This window comes from Solanum verrucosum, unplaced genomic scaffold (genome assembly GCF_900185275.1).
Source record: "Solanum verrucosum unplaced genomic scaffold, falcon-dt-bn FXZP01000214.1, whole genome shotgun sequence".
In the NCBI taxonomy this organism is placed as follows: domain Eukaryota; kingdom Viridiplantae; phylum Streptophyta; class Magnoliopsida; order Solanales; family Solanaceae; genus Solanum; species Solanum verrucosum.
Window position 1 is genome coordinate 3,552,739 of NW_026020059.1, and position 21,423 is coordinate 3,574,161.

Here is a 21,423-nt window from a genome sequence, read left to right on the forward strand (position 1 = left end):
GCAATTTAGTGAACCCTTCAGTGTTTCTACACATGTTGGTGAGTCTATTCTAACAGCGAAAGTCTATCGTGATTGTCATGGTTCCATCAATCACAAGAACACCATGGCCATTTTAGTTGAATTAGACATGGTAGATTTTGATGTCATTCGTTGTATGGACTATCTTCATGCCTGTTATGCCTCAGTTGATTGTATAACTCGAGTTGTCAAGTTTCAGTTTCCAAATGAGCCAGTCTTAGAGTGGAAAAGTAGTTCAGCAGTGCCTAAGGGTCGTTTCATTTCGTACCTAAAGGCGAGAAAGTTAGTTTCCAAGGGGTGTGTCTATCACTTAGTTTGAGTTAATGACTCTAGTGTTGAGATACCTATTATTCAATCAGTTTTAGTAGTAAAAGAGATTCCAAATGATCTTCCTGGAGTCCTTCCTGAGAGAGAGATAGACTTCGTTATAAACATTCTCCTCGACACTCGTCCTATATCTATTCCGCCATACATAATGGCACCAGAAGAATTAAAATAGTTGAAAGAATAGTTGAAAGACCTCCTTGATAAGGGCTTTATTCGACCAAGTGTCTCACATTGGGGCGCTCCGGTCTTGTTTGTGAGGAAGAAGGATGGTTCCCTTAGGATATGTATAGATTACCGTCAGTTTAACAAGGTTACCATCAAGAATAAGTATCCTCTTTCGAGAATTGATGATATTTTTTATCAGCTTCAGGGTGCCACTTGTTTCTCTAAGATAGACCTCAGATCTGGCTACCATCAGTTAAGAGTAAGGGAATGTGATATTCCAAAGACAGCTTTCAGAACCCGTTATGGTCATTATGAGTTCCTGGTTATGTTCTTTGGTTTGACCAATGCACCTGCAACATTCATGGACCTTATGAATAAAGTATTCAAACCTTATTTAGTTATGTTTTTTATAGTATTCATTCATACATATTAATCTATTCGAGGAATGAAGAAGATCATACTAGTCATCTCAAAATAGTTCTCCAAACTCTAAGAGATAGAGAGGTGTATGTCAAGTTATCTAAGTGTGAGTTTTGGCTTGAGTCTGTGGCATTCTTAGGCCACATTGTGTTTGGAGAGGGAATTAAAGTTGATACTCAAAAAATAGAGGCAGTGCAGAATTGGCCTAGACCCACATCTCCAACTGACATTAGCAGTTTCTTGGGTTTGGCCGACTATTATAGAAGGTTTGTGGAGGGGTTCTCATCTATTTCATCCCCTTTGACCAAGTTGACTTAGAAAATAGTGAAGTTTTAATGGTCTGAAACTTGTGAGAAAAACTTTTAGGAATTGAAAAAAAGGTTGACTATTGCCCAAGTATTGACTTTACTAGAAGGTACGCAAGGCTTTGTTGTATATTGTGATGCGTCCATAGTTGGTTTGGGTTGTGTGTTAATGCAGAATGGCAAAGCTATAGCTTATGCCTCTAGACAGTTGAAAGTTCATAAGAGGAACTACCCAACCCATGATCTAGAGTTAGATGTTGTAGTATTTGCTTTGAAAATAATGAGTCATTATCTTTATGGTGTTCATGTGGATGTGTTCACCGATCAGAAGAGTCTTCAGTATGTGTTTAGTCAGAAATAGCTTAATCTCAGGCAAAGGAGGTGGTTAGAATTACTCAAGGATTATGACATGAATATTCTTTATCACCCAGGTAAGGCTAATATTGTTGATGATGCCTTGAGCAGATTGTCTGTGGGTAGTATCGCCCATTTTGAGGAAGATAAGAAAGAGTTAGCAAAAGAGGTGCATAGACTTGCACGACTAGGAATTCGACCAATGGATTACACAGAAGGAGGATTATTGGTGATGAATGGGGATGAATCATCATTAGTGTCAGAAGAAAAAGAGAAGTAAGACCAAGATCCTTTATTGCTTGAATTAAAGGCAAGTGTTCATAAGAAAAAAATGATGGCTTTTGAACAAGGGGGAGATGGTGTTTTGAGGTATCAAGGTAGATTGTGTGATTGATTTCAAGGGTAATTGGGATGATCACCTACCTCTCATTGAGTTTGCTTACAACAATAGTTATCACTCTAGTATCCAGATGGCTCATTATGAAGCTCTTTATGGGAGAAAATACAGATCTCCTATTTGATGGTTTAAAGTTGGTGAATCTGGGTTGATAGGACCAGACTTAGTTCATCAAGCTAGGGAGAAAGTGAAAGTGATTCAAGAAAGGTTGAAAACAGCGCAAAGTCGTCACAAATCCTATACTGATGTTAGGAGAAGGGAGTTAGAGTTCGAAGTAGACGATTGGGTTTACTTGAAAGTTTCACCCATGAAGGGTGTTATGAGATTTGGTAAGAAGGGGAAACTTAGCCCCCGGTATATTAGTCCTTACCGGATATCAAAAAGGGTTGGAAAGGTAGCTTATGAGTTAGAGCTACCATAAGAGTTAACAGTGGTTCATCCAGTATTTCACATTTCCATGTTGAAGAAGTGCATGGGAGATCATTCACTTATCATACAAAATGAAGATATTGGTATCAAGAATAGCTTATCTTATGAGGAGATTCTGATTCAGATTCTAGATCGTCAGGTTCGCAAGTTGAGGACTAAGGAAGTAGCATCAGTCAAAGTTTTTTGGAGGAACCAGTTTGTTGAGAAAGTTACTTGGGAAGTTGAAGAATATATGAAGAAGAGGTATCCACATCTCTTTGAAATCGAAGAAATTCCAGATCAAGGTACTAATTCTCTTCTTAGTACTCTTTAATTTATAAGTTGGCATGTTGTATTCCATTGCTTGTTGGGTGTTTGAGTTAAATGTTAGATGTTGAACCCTTATCCTACTAAGAGTAATCTCATTCGAGGATGAATGTTCCAAGGGGGGATATTGTAACATCTCGCTAATTGAAAGAATTAGAAATAGTTAGAATTGGAAATAGTCATTTTTGGAAAGAATAAAAAAATCTGGAAAATTTGTTAAGTATGTCAGGTTGAGTTTTTTTGGCCAGCTTCAAATGACCATAACTCCTATCTCAGGATGAGTTAGGTGTGCTTCCAGATACCGTAGGAAATATTTTGGAATTATCTTTCCAACGCCGCCAAGTTTGCGCGATTTCGAGTTCGTATGAGTGAGATATACCCATTGAAAGTTGGGCTGTTCAATTAAGGAAAGTCTAATCCGGGTTTTAGAAGGGCATTATGGTCTTTTCCATAACCCATGACTTAATTTTGTTTTTGGTAATTAATTAGGGTCTAAACTGATAGGATTCAATTTACACTTTTATAATATTGAGTTAGGGTTTTAGAGAAGAGAAAAAAAAAGAGGAGAATAGAGGAAAAGGAGCAAGAATCGTCAAGATCTTCAAGAATCGCTTGTGGATTTCGTCAAGGGGTGATCCCTACGAGGTATGTGAGTTCACACAGCGTTGGGTTCGTTCACCCACGCGCCAAACATGTTTATTTCAGTATGATTTTCTTCCTAAAAGATTGAGACTTTAATGTTCTTGAGTTATATTCTTGAATTGCTTTCGTTCTTGAATTTGGGATGAGATTGAGGAGTTATTGAGAGTTTAAGGTCGATTTTTAGAGTTTTTTTTAGTTAGATTCGTGTGTACATACACTGGGTATCTGAATCTAAAGGGAATTTGAGAAAAAGAACTGAGTTTAGGCGAATTGGGGTCAGAAAATAAAGAAGGAAAAAGTCGGCAGAATCTGGGTACCAAGTCTGTGTCGCGGACTTGTTCCTTAGATTGGGAAAATCCTCCCTCGCGTCGTGGAGCGTACACGGACCGTTCTGCCTCAAAAAAATTATTTTCTCGACGAAAAATTTTAATACATCTCCACGTCGCGGACTAGTTTCTAGACAGTGATTTCTTGATCTTTTCTCATGTTTAACTATCTAAAAACACTCCTAAACATCATGAGATCTTTCCTATCACAAATCACAATCCTTGAATCCATAATTCAGTTCAAGGAAAGTTAAGATTCAAGTCAAAAGAAGTTAAGAGCCAAGTCAAGAGAAGTTCATACAGTCTTCCTAAAGTCTTTTACAAATATTTTAACTTTGTTTTAAGACTTGAGTTTTGAGTTGAGTAAAGAGTAAAGTGTAAAGTTTGAAGTTCATTTCTTCAAAAGAGCATATCGGTACTATGTATTCCCAAAGAGTAAAATGTTTTCACATTTAAAGAAGAAAGGAAACCTTCATTTCCAAAAGATCATTTGAGCTAGTTTTTCAGTTAAAGAGTAAATGTTTTCACATTTAAAAAAGAAAGGAAACATTGATTTCCAAAAGACCCTTTGAGCTAGTTTCAGTTAAAGAGTAAATGTTTTCACATTTGAGCAAGAAAGGGAACATCGATTCCAAAAGGGCTTTTAAGCTAAGTTTTGAGTAATTATCTCAAACCAAAGAAAGAAGTTATATTTTTAAACATATGAGCTGGTATATTTTTGGAGTAGTATTGAGCACCGATATTGGGCAGAGTTTAAATAACTCACAGCCCCCATAAACCATGTAGCCATCATGGGTAGAGAGGATCATACTTTTTAGATGACTCCTCAGTGCTTTTTAGCATAGACTAGTGGATCCACTTAGTTAAGACGTTCTATATGACGACAAAGTATAGGACAGTTCTGGCAACGTGGCCAAGACGTTATATCACCACTTAGGCTCATAGTGGTGGTTGTCCATTAGAGAAACTCCCACATAAAACTATATTACTTTATTATATGAGTAAAGTTGAGTTTGTTATTGCATTTTCTTTAACAAACTAAGTTGTTTTCTACTGTTTTAAAGGCTTTCTATATATTGCATGTGTTTTATTGCTTTATATTGAGTTAAGTTGTTAATGAGTTGAGTAAAGCCAAGGTAAGCGTTTCTTTCAGATTTCTTTCAAGCTTATGTTATGTTTAGTATTACCCTCACATACTTGTACATTCAATGTACTGATGCCATTTGGCATGCATCGTTTTATGATGCAGACACATGTAACCAGGATTAGCATCCAGTGCATCGCTGATCCAGTTGAGCACTCAGAGTCTGGTGGTGAGCCTCTTTGCTTTTTGGAGGATCCCTTTTATTGCTTTCAATATTTTAGTTCATTAGGATGTCGTGGGTCTTGTCCCGACGTCCATCTCAATTTTAGAGGCTTCATAGATAGACAGTCAGTTAGTTCATTTGTCTTTACCTTATTATTGGTTTATGTTCATATTTGAGTTGCCACTTTGGCTAAGTTAAATGTTTATTTCTAAAACATTATGAGTTTAGTTTGAGACAATTGAGTTATCTTGCATTTGAGTTCTTTTCTTAATGCTTAAAGTCTTCCACTGAGTAAGTAAGCCAGACCAAGGGTTCGCTTGAGGCCAGCAATAGTTCTCGAGTGCCAGTCCCGCCCAGGGTGTAGGCTCAAGGCGTGAACCAAAAACCTTGGCCTTTTTAACTAGATCCATATAGCTCAAGTAGGTGATGCACCTACTTAGTCCTTTGGACTAGTCAATAAGTCAAAGTAGGTGATACACATATTTGTCACCTACTAGCTTATTTAAGTCAAGCAAGCATCTCACTTATTTTATTCCATTTTCTAAATATTAATCTCTTTTTCTTTAACTTAGCACTTATCTTTCAAGTTTAAGCTCAATTACCACCTTACCGTCTCAAGTTTAAATATTTCTGTTGGACTTATAACTTGCAGTACACATGCTTAAACGTGCAAGGCATCACATCACCTTCTGAGATAGTTTAAACCAACACTAATCATATAAGAAACATGGTCCCTCACTTATATTATAAAGCTATGTCAAGTATCATAAGAATAGAACAAGCATTTGCGTAATATGGGTTGTTACACCTTAGGGCGCAGTGCCTCGAGGTGGGGTGCCTTGAGGTGAGGTGGGCTCGAGGCGCAGTGCCTCGAGGTGGGGGTGAAGGGCCTCGGGGAACGATGCCTCGACGCGGAGTGGGGGGCCTCGGGGAGCGATGCCTCGAGTGGGCGGTGGGGGTGGGTGCGCCTCAAGGTGTGGTGCCTCGAGGCGGGGAGTCGGGGGTAGGAGGGCCTCGGGGTGCGGTGCCTTGAGGTGGGAGGTGAGGGGGCCTCAGGGAGCGGTGCCTCGAGGCTGGGCATGAGAGGCCTGAGGAAGCGGTGCTCCGAGGCGGGGGTAGGGGGCCTCAGAGGGCGGTGCCTCGAGGCGGGGAGGAGGGGCCTCATGGAGTGGTACCTCGAGGGTGGGGGGGATCAGGGCGCGGTGCCTCAAGGCGGAGGTGGGAATGGAGGGGGGCCTCGAGGTGCGGTGCCTCGAGGCGTGGGGGCGGGGGTGGGGGTGAAGGGCCTTGGGGCACAATGCATCGAGGGGGGCGCAGTGCATCGAGAGGGGTCTCGAGGCGGGGGTTGGTGGGCCTCGAGGTGGGGAGTGGGAGGGCCTCAGGGAGCGGTGCCTCGAGGCAGGGGTGGAGGTCCTTGGGGCAAGGTTCCTCGAGAAAGATGTGAGGACGGGAGGGGACCTCGGGGTGCGGTGCCTCGAGGAAGGGGGTGGGGGGCCTCGGGGTACAATGACTCAAGGCGGGAGGTGCGAGTAGGGGGGCCTCTGGGTGCGGTGCCTCGAGGCTATGGTGGAGGGCTCGGTGCCTCGAGGTGGGGATTGGTGGGCTCGGTGCCTCGAGGTGGGGATTGGTGGGCTCGGTGCCTCAAGGTGGGGATGGGTGGGCTCGGTGCCTCGAAACAGGGTGGGGGGCTCGGTGTCTAGAGGTGGGGGTGGGTGGGCTCTATGCCTCCAGGCGGGGGTGGGGGCTCGGTACCTCGAGGCGGGGGGTGGGTAGGCTTGATGCCTCGAGGCGGGGGTGGGTGGGCTCTGTGCCTCGGGGGGGCTCGGGGAGCGGAGCCTCGAGGCGGGGGTGGGGGGCTCGGGGCGCGGTGCCTCCAGGCGGGGTTGGCGGGCCTCGGGGCGCGGCGCCTCGAGGCGGAGGGTGGGGTGGAGGGACTTCGGGATGTGGCGCCTCGGGACGGGGGGTGCCTCGAGTTAGGAACCCCCACACGAATTTCCTCAAGAAATCTCGCCAAAGCTCTCAAAGTATTGAAACATCTTGGTTTGACCCTAGCAACTCATTCATAAACCATTATACATGATCTAATAGTGTAAGAACCAATGAAATCATCAGATTTCTGAAAAAAAGATCGTTTAGTCAAAATTATTCCTCTCAGTTTAGGAGTTACATCCTAATGATCATTTAACACAATATAATCTTGAGACCTAAACTAACCACCCTACTAGCCTAAACTCGACGTTCCAAAATCAACGAAACTGACAGAATCACCATCTGTCGCTCGGTTCTCAAATGTTGACCAAAGTCAACTCTCTCAATATGAATCACCCCAAATGTCTCAAAACCACTAAATCACTCATGAGCGCTTCTTTGAGGACCATGCCAATCAACCTCACACCAAAATAAAGCATAACATAAGTACGAAAGAGGACAAAATAGTCATTTTTTAGAAAAAAGAAAAATTTTGCGAAATGAAATGTTACACTAAGATACCTATTAGTATGTGTGGTGCATTGATACTATTCTTGATGTGCCTTTTTGTTGGGTGCAAGTATGTTTCAGGTTGTTCGAAGTGTGGGAATGACAAATATTTATTCATCAGCTTCTATCTACACTTTCCTCAAGTGGAACTTCTGTTTTTTTTTTATTTTGTGTGTATTCTACGTAGAAGCTCTTGTACATGTCTAGACTAGATCTTTGAAAAGTGTCGAGAGGTTTTTGTAAATTAAAGTTAGTGTTTCTTTCTAGTTGATATAATATGTGTATTTTAGATGTATTTCTTTTTTTAAAAAAAAAATTACAAAAGGGGAATAAGTTGCAAAAATTTGCCTATTGAATTAGAATCGAGTAGTTGCTAGTACTATTCAATAAATTGAGTCATGACGATATTTCCCACTCCTAAGTGCACTACGAGATAAAATAATTAGGAACAGTAAAAGAAAACTATATGTCAAATAATGAAGAAGCCAAATTGTGAACCTATTTTAAGTTGGTATTTACACATAGGATTTGGAGTCTCAATTTGATATTTTGATTTGTAATAAGTTTTTGTTTGTAAAACTTTAGCTTCAATTCTCAAGTTTTCTTAAAGAACAGGATTTCAAATTTCAAATTTTAGTTTTAATCATTTTTTAAAAAATATTTAATTTGACCCATAAATTTAATTTTATAAAAACAAAAAAATCATCATTTTAAAATTTGTAAAAACAAAAAAAAGCATTATTTTGTAAATTGTAACTATTATTGTTGATTGGTAGATCTTTGTAAGATTCTGTGTTCTAAAATTTGTAATATTATGTAATTAGAAACATTTATTTATAAAAAAAGAACATAGAGATTTGTGATTTATTAACGTGGCGTCTTAGAATAGTCGATATACTTGTTATGAATTATTGTTTGCTCATCTGGTAAGATTGTATTAGAATTGGAGAAATTTTGACACTTTTCACAAATTATGTAGGCTTTCATATCTATGGGGAAAAAATACTACTTAAAAATTCAAATTATATATTCTAATAAAATTTCAACTTTAAGTCACTTAATTGAAATCACCTCCAAACGAGCCTACAAGAGAATTATAGTCATTATGCTGATATTTATGATTAATAATAATATAATACTTAAAATTATTGTTAATAAATTTAGACAATGAACTACACTTATATATTAGTTTGTTTTTCATAGATATTAACTATTATAATCTGTTTAGGTTCTAAATATGCTAATGTTTTTCTATGTATGCTTTACAATATCATTTAACAACAAATTGAATCTTGAAATTATTCAATAAATTTGTATATTTATGATTAGGTTTGTCAACTGATATCTTCGTATACTAATTTAATTAGAAAGGGAAAAAAATATCTATAAGAACAAACTTGATGTTAACAGTGGAAAATTTATTTTTATTCACTATATAATTGTGGATCAAATTGAATTATTTGCCTCGAACAAATATCATATTCTTCATCTCAATTTATTTGTTCTATTATTTTTATAAAATTTCACTTAAAAAAAATGTTTTTTTCCTTTTTTAGTAATTCAGTTTGCCACATAACATATTTAAGACCACAAGATTAATGAACATTTTGATTTACATTTTTATGTATTTAACATAATTTTAATTTAATATTACAAGGTTCAAATTTTTCTTTACTTTATTAAACTCATGCCGAATTTAAATATGATAAATAAATTGAAATGAAGAGAGTAACAATAAGAAATCTAGTTACTTGTTCACAAAAATTATTGATCTTATGTCCATAATTGAAATATTTTTCTTTATCGACTATCAATTTTTTCCTCAAAGTAGTTACTTATCAACGAATTGCTTCCGAGAAAAGTATTGAAAACACTCCTAAACTAAATGTGAATTATTTGTTTCATCCAGGATATATACTTTTACACTGGACAATTCTAATTTCTACCACTCAACCAAACATGCTCGGTGATGAAATATTTTCATATTTGTCAAGGAGGGGAAGTTTTTACCCACTTTTTTTGTTAGAAATTTGTCCACACGCACTTCACATATTCCAGTATAATTTAGATTATGTAGAACAAGACCGTGGAACTGGAAGAAAATTGTGTGAACGGATATGCTCGTGGTTGAAGTTGCTATCTGTGATAGCTTCACGCTTCAAGAGATAATAAACATCAATCAATTTTATGTTTGATTAAAATCTATAATTATGTGTTATCCATATTACATTCAAATTATCCTAACTATTTAATTATGTTGCTTATTTTTATATTCCAACAATATCTTCATTTATAATGGACAAAATCGAACTATTTTGAAGGATATTTTATGTATTTTTCCAAACTACTATATACACCCTCACCCTTTACATAAAGCATAAAGTATTAAAGAGGTCATCATTACTCCTCAAGAAAAGGTGAAAACACAAACCTTTTAATATCTCACAATCACGACAATGCGCCTAAAGTTTTTTTCTCCCTTTTTCAATTAATACTTCTCCAGAGTTTTTTTTTTTTTTCATCCAGTGTCTTCAAAGCCTATGATAAAAGAGAGGTGTCAATGATTGTAATAAAATAAAAACAATTATAACAAGGCTAGTAAGGCTTGAACATGCGACCTCATAAATTTTTATCAATCCCTTAATCAATAGAGTAAACCTTCAACTTGTTTTAAGAGGTGACAATACTTGTATATATATTTATTAAATTAAAATTTAACCTCTATATGTAATTTTCCGGCGAAGGGGTGTCGTTTGACACCCCTTGCCCAAGGGTGGCTCCGCCGCTGATAACCACATCTACTGCATCACATCCTTTGATGGTTCCAACTCGAGTTTTGATAATTTAAAACTTGAAACCAATACAATACTATGCCTTTTCATTTATTGGTGAACCTAAAGTATATGCTCATCTTTTTTTTACTATTAATTTATATCTTTAATATTGCAAAGTGGAGTACAAGCTAGATTATTTGTGTTTGTTTACCCCCACTTGTTTTTTTTTATAAAAAAAATGGAATAGAATAATTTAATTAGTAATTGATTAAGAAATTTGTCAATGATTCATATTGATCAATGAAAGAGCAAACTATTGATTCATGCACTTAATGAACTAATTAATTTTTTTTGGGTGTACTGGTATTTTATGGTAGTGGGTTACTAATTGATCTTGGCATATAAATTAGAAACATCACTACCTTTATGAAGACAACATTATGATTATTTCTTTAATCATAATGTACATTGACAAAAGAATAATGTACATTGGGAAATGGGAGGTCCGCATAAATATACTTACTTCCCCCCTCTCTCTCTATACTAGTAAAGAAAGCCCGGGCGCTGCCCGGGCCCAACATTACTAAAGTTATATTGTTACTCTCTCCGTCCCATATTAGATGAGAATCTTACTAAAAAAAAAAATTCATATTATTTGAGCACTTATTAAATTAGGATAGAATTAATTAATTCTTTTCCATTTTACCCTACAATTAATATGACCATTCCTATATTGTATGTGTATTTTTTGTAACTCATTTCAATGTGCATTGACATAAACAAAGGGTAAAATGGTGAAGTCTTCCAATGTATTAATGATTTCTTAATCACCGTGTAAAGTTGGAAGTGCCCATCTAATATGGGACGGAGAGAGTATAGTTTATGTATTGTTATAAAATTAGTAAAGATTGTTATAATATATTTTGCGCATAAGTGAGCTAATATAAAAACTTATTTGTCATTTGTCTTTTTAATTTCAATTTCAAATAGCAAATAAATGTACCGATAAGATTGAGGGTAGAAATGAAACATATCTTTCTAAATTTAAGTAAAAATAAACAGAATAGAAGTAACATTAGGGTTATCGATAGGACGATTCATTCGGTTATTTTTAAAAAAATTATATCATTCAATTTTTCGACTATTTTATAATGTATAACCAAAATTAAAATTTTAAAATCATCCCAATCCTAATTTATGTGACACAAGCAGTACAAAAATTAGTCTTTTTTTTGTTGTCTTGTAGATATTTTAAGTTATTATTTATTGTAAATTATAGTACTTTTTATTAAAGTTTAATAACATATGTTACTTTTTATGTTTGAGAGTTAAACCAATTTTTTTTTATATGTCTTTTAATTTTATATGTGTTTTGTCCTTTTCCATTTTCAAAAACTAATACTCTGTCCATTTCATTTTATATGTCATTTCTTTTTATAAATATATTGGTTATTCCCTCTTCTTATGTCATATATTATGAAATTTGAGAAGTTATTGAAGTTTTTATATGATTCTAAAAATATTTTAAATTGTTAGCTATTGTGATTTGTAGTACCTTTTTTTTTACAGAATTTTGAAAATAATATTTATTACTCTCTTTGTTCTAATTTATGTGGCACATGCAAAATTTCAAATATTAACCATTTTTTATATGTCTCTTTACTATATTAAGTTGTTAATTATTGTATTTTATAGTACATTTTGAACTTAATTTTTAAAGAATATATGTTATTTTCCATGTCCCAATTTATGTGGCATTAATTGATAGATTTGTTGGAGTCGAGAGAATTTTTTTGTTAATTATTGTAATTTATAGTTTCTTTTTCGTCAATTTGAAACAATATATGTTCTTAATTGATAGATTTGCCGACAATTTTTTTTGTTAATTATTGTAATTTATAGTTTATTTTTCGTCAATTTCAAACAATATATGTTTATCATATAATCCATTTTATGTGGTAGCAATAGAATTTAGAGAGTCAATTAAATATTTTATATAACTTTTAAATATTTAAGCTATTAATTATTGTAATGTATAGTATTACTTAGATTATTTTTGAATATAAATGTTACCGTTTTTATCCTAATTTATATGGCATTGATAGAATTGAAAGTGTCAAATAATTGTTAATTATTGTAATATGATATGTAGTACTTTTTATGTAGTTTTTACTATTTTTAAGCATACTAAGTATAGTATTACTTATATTATTTTTAAATATATTTAAATCTACTACTTATATATATATTTTTTAGTAGATAAGTGTGAATGTGAGGGTATTTTTAAATACCCAAAATACCCTCACTTTCACACTTATCTAGTACTTATATTATACATTATATATATTATATAGTAATTTTATATATATATATTATATAGTAATTTTTTTTTAGTAGATAAGTGTGAATGTGAGGGTATTTTTAAATACCCAAAATACCCTCACCTTCACACTTATGTTCAACCCTCTCCTTTTTTTTGGTGCCACGTGTCGAAAGAGGAGTGAATTTATTCACTCTCTTATATAGTAATATATATATTATTTAAAGAACAAAAGAAAACATTAATTTAATGAAATTGAACAAAAATGCTCTCAGTTATCAGTTTGATCTAAAAATTCCTTATTATTAATAATTTGGTCTAAATTCTCTACGGCTAATAGTTTGATCCAAAAATACCCTATTGTTACTTAATAGGTCAAAAATACTTTTTTCCTAATAAATATATTAGTATTCTTTTTCTTTTAAACATACTCCACTCCTAATAAAAATATTACTATTAAAGAATTCAATTCTTGTTTCTTTTATTTTCATTTTAACTAATAGTAAATAAGTAGAAAATATTTTTTTTCTTCTTACTCACTTTAACAATTAAAACAGAATAGCTCTACATATTCAGAATTGAAGTAAGATAAGTATTTTCTAATTAAAAAAAATCATCATTAGGAAAATAATATTTTTAAAAAGAAAAGAAATATTATAATATTCGAAAAGGGGCATTTGATAGAGTGCTCTTCATTTGTACTTCACTCCTATTATTTATGAGGAATCTGATAACCTACTTTTTCCCAACACCAATAAACATAACATATCTATACACCACTCACCTATATCATATACTATATTTTTTGTTAAGTGCTTAAGGAATTTGTGGACCAAAATAACATCAAAAAAGTTAATAGTGTTTAATTTCAAAGGGTTATATTAATGTGAATGATTCCAAGAAATTTATCTAAGCTTATATAATTATATATAGTAGAACTTATTGAGATCTAATGCGTTATTCTTCTTTTATAAGTTATAAATATTGATGAGTGATGACATCATATGATATGGTTGTATGTAATATAATTACTCACTATGAGTCTAGCTAGATTGATCTCGATCAAGAAAATGAAGAATTATCATTAATTTAGTTAAGCCAAATGCTTTACGAAAATATTTTGCCTAACTAAAACCAAAAATAGAAAAATCTACTCTAAGAAAGTGAATAATTAAGTTGATCAATCACTCACATAGCATGATGTTGAGTTGAAAATGCTTTTAAGGATTGAGTTTGGATATAAATTTTTACTAAGGTCAACTTCAAACGAGCATCCTCATACAATAAGAATAATTATGTGGCCCACATGCCACAACCTATAGGGATGATTTTCCCAAGGCTAGAAAGAAAATTCTTCATTGAGGTAAGTTTTTTCATCTAACTTCATTGTTTATTAATCCGTTAACACTTTAGAATCATTAGAAGTTTAGAACGATTGTTAATAGTGGAATTGTGTCTTAGAACCCTAGGTTAATGAAATTGTAGGGGAAATCTTATCACCTATAGAATTGCTTCTAGTTTGTAAACTAATGCTCCCTAGCAAGAGATTATTGTTCTAAAAATGAATTGTGGTAGTTGGGAATCTTGAGTTCAATAAAGATGGGACCTTTCGTAGAAATCTCACCATGGAGAAATCAAGGATTGTATTGATAAAAATAATGTTTAGTTATAAGCTCCTTATATAGGAGAAGAGTCCTATTCTAGCTATACTAGGAATCCTACTACCACACAAATATAGTATTTACACGAGTAGTATTATACTATAACTCAAATACCTTATCTTAGTCGAATCCTACACCATACAGTAGCTTAGTCGTACATAACTTAGGATTTAGTAGTCTAGTCCTAGTATGACTCCAACTCTAACTCGTCAGCCAGCTTCAATGGACCTGTTCCTTTGACATGTTCCATCAAGCTTCAGGCTTCCTTCAACACCTTTAGCATTGGGGGTAGAAACTCCATTGATTGAGATAATGTGAGTACCATAGATCTAATTAATGCTTGAATGACCCTTGGGTAATATTGTAGACCATGAATATTGATATAATTAGTGAATCTGAATTCTCAAAGCGTTTATTTAAAAAGTTAATGATTAATTACTCATATTGTTGCTTGTTTATTAGATATTCAACGTTCAAAGGTATGAAGGTTAGGAAAAAATATTTGTGGAGTACCTTGTTTGTTTCAAATTTTTATATCGAGGCAGAATATGATTTATTTTTATGTATAAACTCTAATAATGACATGTAGATTCATTGTAGAATTGATGGAAACAACATGAATAGGACGTGGTATTTCAAAAGATAATATATATCTTAAATATTCAATTTAATATTATTTATAAAGGCTCTTATTAGTTTAATATAAATTTTTAATTTTAAATAATTTATTTTTATTTTTAAAATTCAATATAACCTTATGAATTATGATTACACTTGTGCAACCAAACAACACACTTGCAATTATACTGTAATTACATTGTGATAAACAAACAGATCAGTGTAATTACTAGATTGTGTAATTACTAGGCTGGTAATTACTGCTCTAATAATTACACCAATTCTAATTATCTGATGGCTTTCCAAACAGACCATTAATTGAATTATAAAGGGAAAAAAATATCTATAAAAACAAACTTGACGTTGACAGTGGAATATTTATTCACTATAATAAATGTGGACCAAATTAAATTATTTGCCTACAATAAATATCATATATTTTCTTTATCTCAATTGGATTGTTCTATTTTTTTATAAAAAAATCTTATTTCAAAAGAATGTCTTTTTTTTTTATTTAGCAACTCTTCAATTTCACGTTTCCACATAACATGTTTAAGACCACAAGATTAAAAAATATTTTAATTTACATTTTTATGTATTTAACATAATTTTCATTTCATAGTACAAGGTTCAAATTTTCTTTACTTTATTAAACTCGTGCCAAATTAAAATATGATAAATAAATTGAAATGAAGAGAAGAATAATAATAAGAAATTTAGTTACTTGTTCACAAAAATTATTGATCTTATATCCAGAATTGAAATATTTTTCCTTATCGACTATCAGTTTTTTCCTCAAAGTAGTTACATATCAACAGATTGTTGTCAAGAGGAGTATTGAAAACACCTATTTGTTTCATCTCCAAACTATTGACAGTCTTAAAACACTCATTTACTTGATTAACTGAACTTAAATACACTCTCAATCTTGCAACATGAATGAAATACACCCCTAAATTTTCGGCACACTTCTCTCGGCTTTTAATAAGAGTTGCATGTCTTTAACAAGAGTTTGAAACCACTTGCTATGTCATGTGAAAGATCGAGGGCGTATCTAAGTCTAGTTAATCAAGTAAATAGATGTTTTAAGGCTGTTAATAATTAGGAACCAAATTAATAACTCACACCTAATTTAGGTTGTTTTCAACACTTCTCTGTTTCAACCTCTAATTCCCTCTTATAAGAGAAAATAAATAAATAAATAAATATTTCCTCTTTTTAATTTAAAATTTGAAAGAAATAAGTTATTGACAATGACAAAGACCAATATTTGTGGAGGGGTAGAAATGTAATCTTCCACCAAAAAAGAAAATGATTGAAAATGTTGAAGTTATTATTTGTGATGTGTTTATATTCTCCTCCTCCATTGAAAAACCAGAGTTGTGCTCCTCTTCTCAGTGAGGGAGAACCAGAAAAAAGTGTAGAGAGAGAAATTTATGCTCTCTCTCTCTCTCTCTCTCTCTCTTTCTCTTTCCTTTCTCTATCTATATGTATAGATAAATCTGTATTTGGTGAAGGATAAAAAGTACACAGTGAGACAGAAACAAAGTAAGGAGATTGAGCAAAAACAAAACCATAAAGATTCAGTTTTTTTTTTCTGTTTTTGAGAGATTTAAGAGAACCCCATTAAAATTTAATCTATTTCTCTATCTGGGTGTGTGTTAAAATGGCTGAAGGGAAAGGAAACAAGAAGAGATTGTCTATAAATCTTTCCCTTTTTGCCCTCGCTGATAACAGCAGCAGCAATAAATCTCCTAAGAAGTTTGAGGACCCAAATGGTGCTGTTGTTGGACTTGGAATTGTGGCAGCTATGAATAAGAATAGTAATTGTAGTAGAAATAGTAGAGCAGCAATTATTGCTATGTCTCCAAGATCAACTACTTCAAACCCAATCCCAATTTTTACTAGTTTTAAGAAGAAGCCTAGTATTGAAGAAATGGAGATGTGTGAGGAGTATACTTGTGTTATTTCTCATGTGGGTACAAATTTGGTTAAGAAAAGAGAGTATTTTGATGGTCAATTTATAGGAAACAGCAACTCTAATGCCTACCAGAAAACTGTTAATCATACAACAAGTTTTACTATGGCTGATTTCCTCAATTCTTGCTTTCTTTGCAAGAAACAGCTTAAGGGGTTGGATATTTTCATGTACAGGTTAGAATTTCAACTTTTTTTTTTGTTATTGTAATGATTATATGTTACTGATTTATTTGCTGATACTTTTTGGGATCTGATATTTAGCTGCAGATTATGTTTTATATCTAAGTATGTTGCAGCTTTAATTTTGAATAGATATGCTTTTGTTTGAGCAAAATGGTTGAATGAACTTAGTCATACCCACACATGGGATGGATTTTAAGGAGAAAAGTGTTTCTTCAATTGTGGACCCTGCAGAACCTTTATATTTGATAAATGATTGCTCTATGAATATCTTATCTTGTTTACTTTTTTCTGTTGTTATCATTGATCTATGCAAGTTGGAACATGTCGAAGAACTTGAATCTTTTGCTTTCGATCAACTTTAAACTGTAGTTTTGCCCTTGTGAATCTGATCTGAAATTTGTGGTTGTCCAAGTTTGATTTCAGCAAGGCTTTATGGAATTGTACAGTTTGAAAAGAAGATGCTTCGGTATTAATGAGTTGATTAGTTAGCTTGGAGTGATGTGCTTAATAGTTTCCAAATAGGGATCTTAGGAATAAAATGATTATTAAACATTTGAGGACTAAGCTTGGGAAGTCGAAAGTTTTGATGAACAAAATCTGAAAGCTTTTAGATTGTGCGAGGCGTCTCGTCTTAACTTTAAAATGTTACGAGACATATTTGTTAGATCCCTTTGGTGAGACCCGAAAGTTATTAGCCTGCATTCTTGGAACTTTTGTCATGTCATGCTTCCTTACCTGCTTTGTGTTAGTCTGTATTTTGGTTACTTATGGGCGTCGAGTAGCCTATAAGATAATATACCTACATTTGTACTTCTTGCAACTGTTTCTTTCTTGATCAATTGTAAATCTTGCTTCTGCTTAGGCATCTGTTATGAACTCTGTAGTATTGATCACAAATGTCAATAGTAAATTGGATCCTTATCTACTTCCCGTCTTGCTTTCTGGTTTCTATTTGTATTATTTATCTTTATTAATTAGCAGTAGTCTTGTTCCGTTGACATCTCCTTCCAACTTGCACAACTTAATGCTTTATATCATCTTTCCATAATATTATATCAAGAAGAATCTTTCTCATACGTTTTGGATTAGAGCATATTTGCTTGAATTACACACTCAAGTCATGTTTCTCTAACTGTCAGTTGCTTACAATCCACTCTATCGATGTTTCTATCGCTAGTGACATTATTTTAATAGCTGAAATAAGCCAATTGCACCAGGGCCTTATATTGTATTCAGAAGTCTCCTTTAGGTTGCTTCCTTTAAGGAACTGCAGAGTTGATTCTAAGTTTGAGATATTAGAATTTCGTTTTCATAATTTTAAGCAACTTATCTTGAATTGTGACCACAAGATGGTTTTTGCGGCAACATATTGATTATGTTCACGTAATGTAAGCTGTGTATTTTAGTTACCTGTTGCTTTCTTTGGCCTTGCTGGAAAATCTTTTAGTTAACTTTCTTTGTCAACACAATTTTATAATGTTGTGAAGCCTTTAGGTAGGAAAATTTCACATGTTTTTTGTTTGTTCACTAAATATAGGCAGTTTCCTCCAGGTAATATGTGATAGGAATCTCTAAATACATCTTGTTTCTATATGCATGTGTTCTGTATTACTTTATTCAGGGAATATCTTATGAACAAAGATCCAATTTTTTCCGTCTTTTCGAGCTTAAAATAACAACTTCTTCCCTTTACTATTTGCTGCAGAGGGGAGAAGGCGTTTTGTAGTGCAGAGTGTCGTTGCACACAGATATCAATCGATGAACACAAAGAGAAATGTGGTTCTGAAGCCATGAAATCACTTAGCGACTACTCTGTTTCTCCTTGCTCGGGTCCAATGCAGTTTTTCACTGGTGTAGCTGTGGCATAACTCAAAATCTCGTATGGTGTACGTACCCCCAACGTTGCATAATATATAAATAAATAAAAAGATATCTCGGTTTTGAAAGGTACCTGAATAAGAATTGTTGGTACCCGTCGGGTTAAGAGAGATGTTAGATATTTATGTCAAGGACACATCCTGAGCAGGCAATCTTTGCAACTCAAAAGAGTATGAAAAAAACATTTCTGGGAAAGAAAGCATGTAATGAAGTTTGTTATAAGCTAGTAATGAAGGATTTTACATTTTAATCATAAGTTGGAAATCAATAAAACACCATTTTGAGTCTTGATTTCTCATATATTTTTTCTGACTTCCCATCTCGTGTTCAGTATTCGTATTATAGCTCGACTAATCCAGATTTATGCCACATAGGGCTTTGCGCTCTCTACCAAATATTTTTCATATTCAGGGTCCGAATTCGAGACATCTGGTTAAGTCAAGAGCGGTTCTTTCCTCTGTTCACTGACACTATACTGCTCTTTTCACATGACTGACTTATAACTAATAGATAAATGCTTATTTGGTAACCTAATAATGCAGTAAAACTTGACTTTATAATCCTAACTAAATGGTTATTGTTATCCTAATTAGGCAGCCTAATAATGAAATAAATAACTTGCTCTAATCAACTAAGATATTTTTGATGAGTAAACATGTTTTTATACATTATAATTTAGTGTAAGTACTTCTCAATCAATAAAAAAAAAAAAAAAAAAAAAATAATAATAATAATAATATATATATATATATATATATATATAAAATTATTAATAGATAGTTTGACGTTAAGATGAATGTTAGTATAAGAATTTTATATAGGAAGTTAAAAAGTTCTTTAAGAAAATGTGAACCTCTTTCTTTAATTTTTTTTGGTTTATCATAATTTAAGTAAGATTTATATACAGTAAAATATTTATTTTAAAGTTTTAATTATTAAGACTTTTAATATAGTTCAAATAAAAAAAAATTGGTCAATTCTAATTTCTAAAGTACTATTTCTAAAGTAATAAATAATAAGAGTTGTTATCTATTACAAATAAGTAAAAATTTAATAGTTATAACTTAAATTAATTTTTAAAATCGAAATATTAGAATAATAATAAAATAATAATAAAAATAATAATAAATGGAGTAATGATTTTGTTTATCATAAATCTTGTAGTATATGTTTCTAAAGTAATATAGATATATTCTTTAGTAGTTGTCGTGTACTATTGCTTGCCTTTTATTGTAGAAAAGGACTTGTCATGTAATGTAGCTTGGCTTTTGTTGACTATTTTGGTAAATAGTCGAATTGGGTCATCGTTTGTTGACTCTTCTTCCACCCCCATTAAACTAATCTTAATATACGCATTCATCCTCTCAATCAAATGTATTATGTATTAATTGCATTCAATTAAATATAAGTCAGATATTTATATTTTATATCAATTATATTCAGACAATTATATTTGTATTTTATATCAATTGTATTTGTATTATGTATCAATTGTGAAGGAAATTATTTTATTTTTAAATTCAAAAGTTCTATATGTTTCTGTATATTTCTGTGCATTGTTCTGTGTATTCCTATATTTTCTATTTATTTCTATTTATTGAAAATAACTAGTGACATTCCTATTTATAAAAGTAAAAACCAAATTAAACTATGACTAGGAACTACTCTAACTAACAAATCACAATTAAATATAAATAAGTAAATATCATAAATAACTAGTGTTGTAGCACTTTCTCTCCAACTCACACTATTTTTTCTCTTGGTTGTGTTGGAACACTTCTCTCCAACTTTCAAAGTTGATGCCCTTCCCACCAACGCCTTTTTTTTTGTGTTGGAGCAATGTCTCTCCAACTCTCGTTGATGCCCTTCCCACCAATTTTTTTTTTTTTTTGGTTTTTGGTGTTGGAGCACTCTCTCTCCAACTCTCGTTGATGCCCTTCACATCAACTCTTTTTATTTTTACTTTCTCTAACTTTTAATTTAGAGAAAAGTTTCTTCCTCTTGTGCTTGGTTGCACTTCTTTAAATATGCCATATTTTTGCAAGTCTTTCCTCCAAGCATATTTTTCATGCATATATCTGTCACGACCCAGGGATACACCCTAGATGTAACATGGCACATAGAACCCCGGAGGACTCAATGTAAGTCACTTAGCATATCATAACATAAGATAATAGAAAGTGCGGAAATTTTAAAACTTTATCCATACAATCGAAGTCTATAATACTTTTTCTCAAACCATCTAATACAACTTGAATAAATCTTTGGGACGCAGCCCATACAAAACTCTAACACATAAAAGATAGACATAAGGAAAGGTGATCAAATCCTCGATGCTATGAGGACTCACCAAGTCTTCAACTCCTTGCTCTTCTAGAAATCTAGCCACAAGAATGGAACTCAAAATCGTCGGACCCTACATTTGATGAGAATGTAAGCAAGAGTATGTGTTAGTACAAAATGTACTAAATATGATAGCTAGCATAACATCATAAGAGCATAACATAAGGGTTAAGTCAACATAAGTCATATGCC

At 33.2% G+C, this 21,423-nt stretch overlaps 2 protein-coding genes across 2 annotated transcripts; both read left to right on the forward strand.

The window, feature by feature from the left end:
- The first annotated feature begins 6,159 nt into the window (after window positions 1–6,159).
- On the forward strand, window positions 6,160–6,696 carry LOC125823335 (uncharacterized). Its single transcript, XM_049502726.1, has one exon. It carries the CDS (start codon window positions 6,160–6,162, stop codon window positions 6,694–6,696), a length of 537 nt encoding a protein of 178 aa, XP_049358683.1.
- A 9,532-nt stretch (window positions 6,697–16,228) lies between these two features.
- LOC125823247 (FCS-Like Zinc finger 14-like) lies at window positions 16,229–19,179 on the forward strand. Its single transcript, XM_049502645.1, has 2 exons — window positions 16,229–17,001; window positions 18,716–19,179. The coding sequence occupies exons 1-2, from the start codon at window positions 16,514–16,516 to the stop codon at window positions 18,876–18,878; spliced, it is 651 nt and encodes a 216-aa protein (XP_049358602.1). The 5' UTR covers window positions 16,229–16,513; the 3' UTR covers window positions 18,879–19,179.
- Window positions 19,180–21,423: the final 2,244 nt, after the last annotated feature.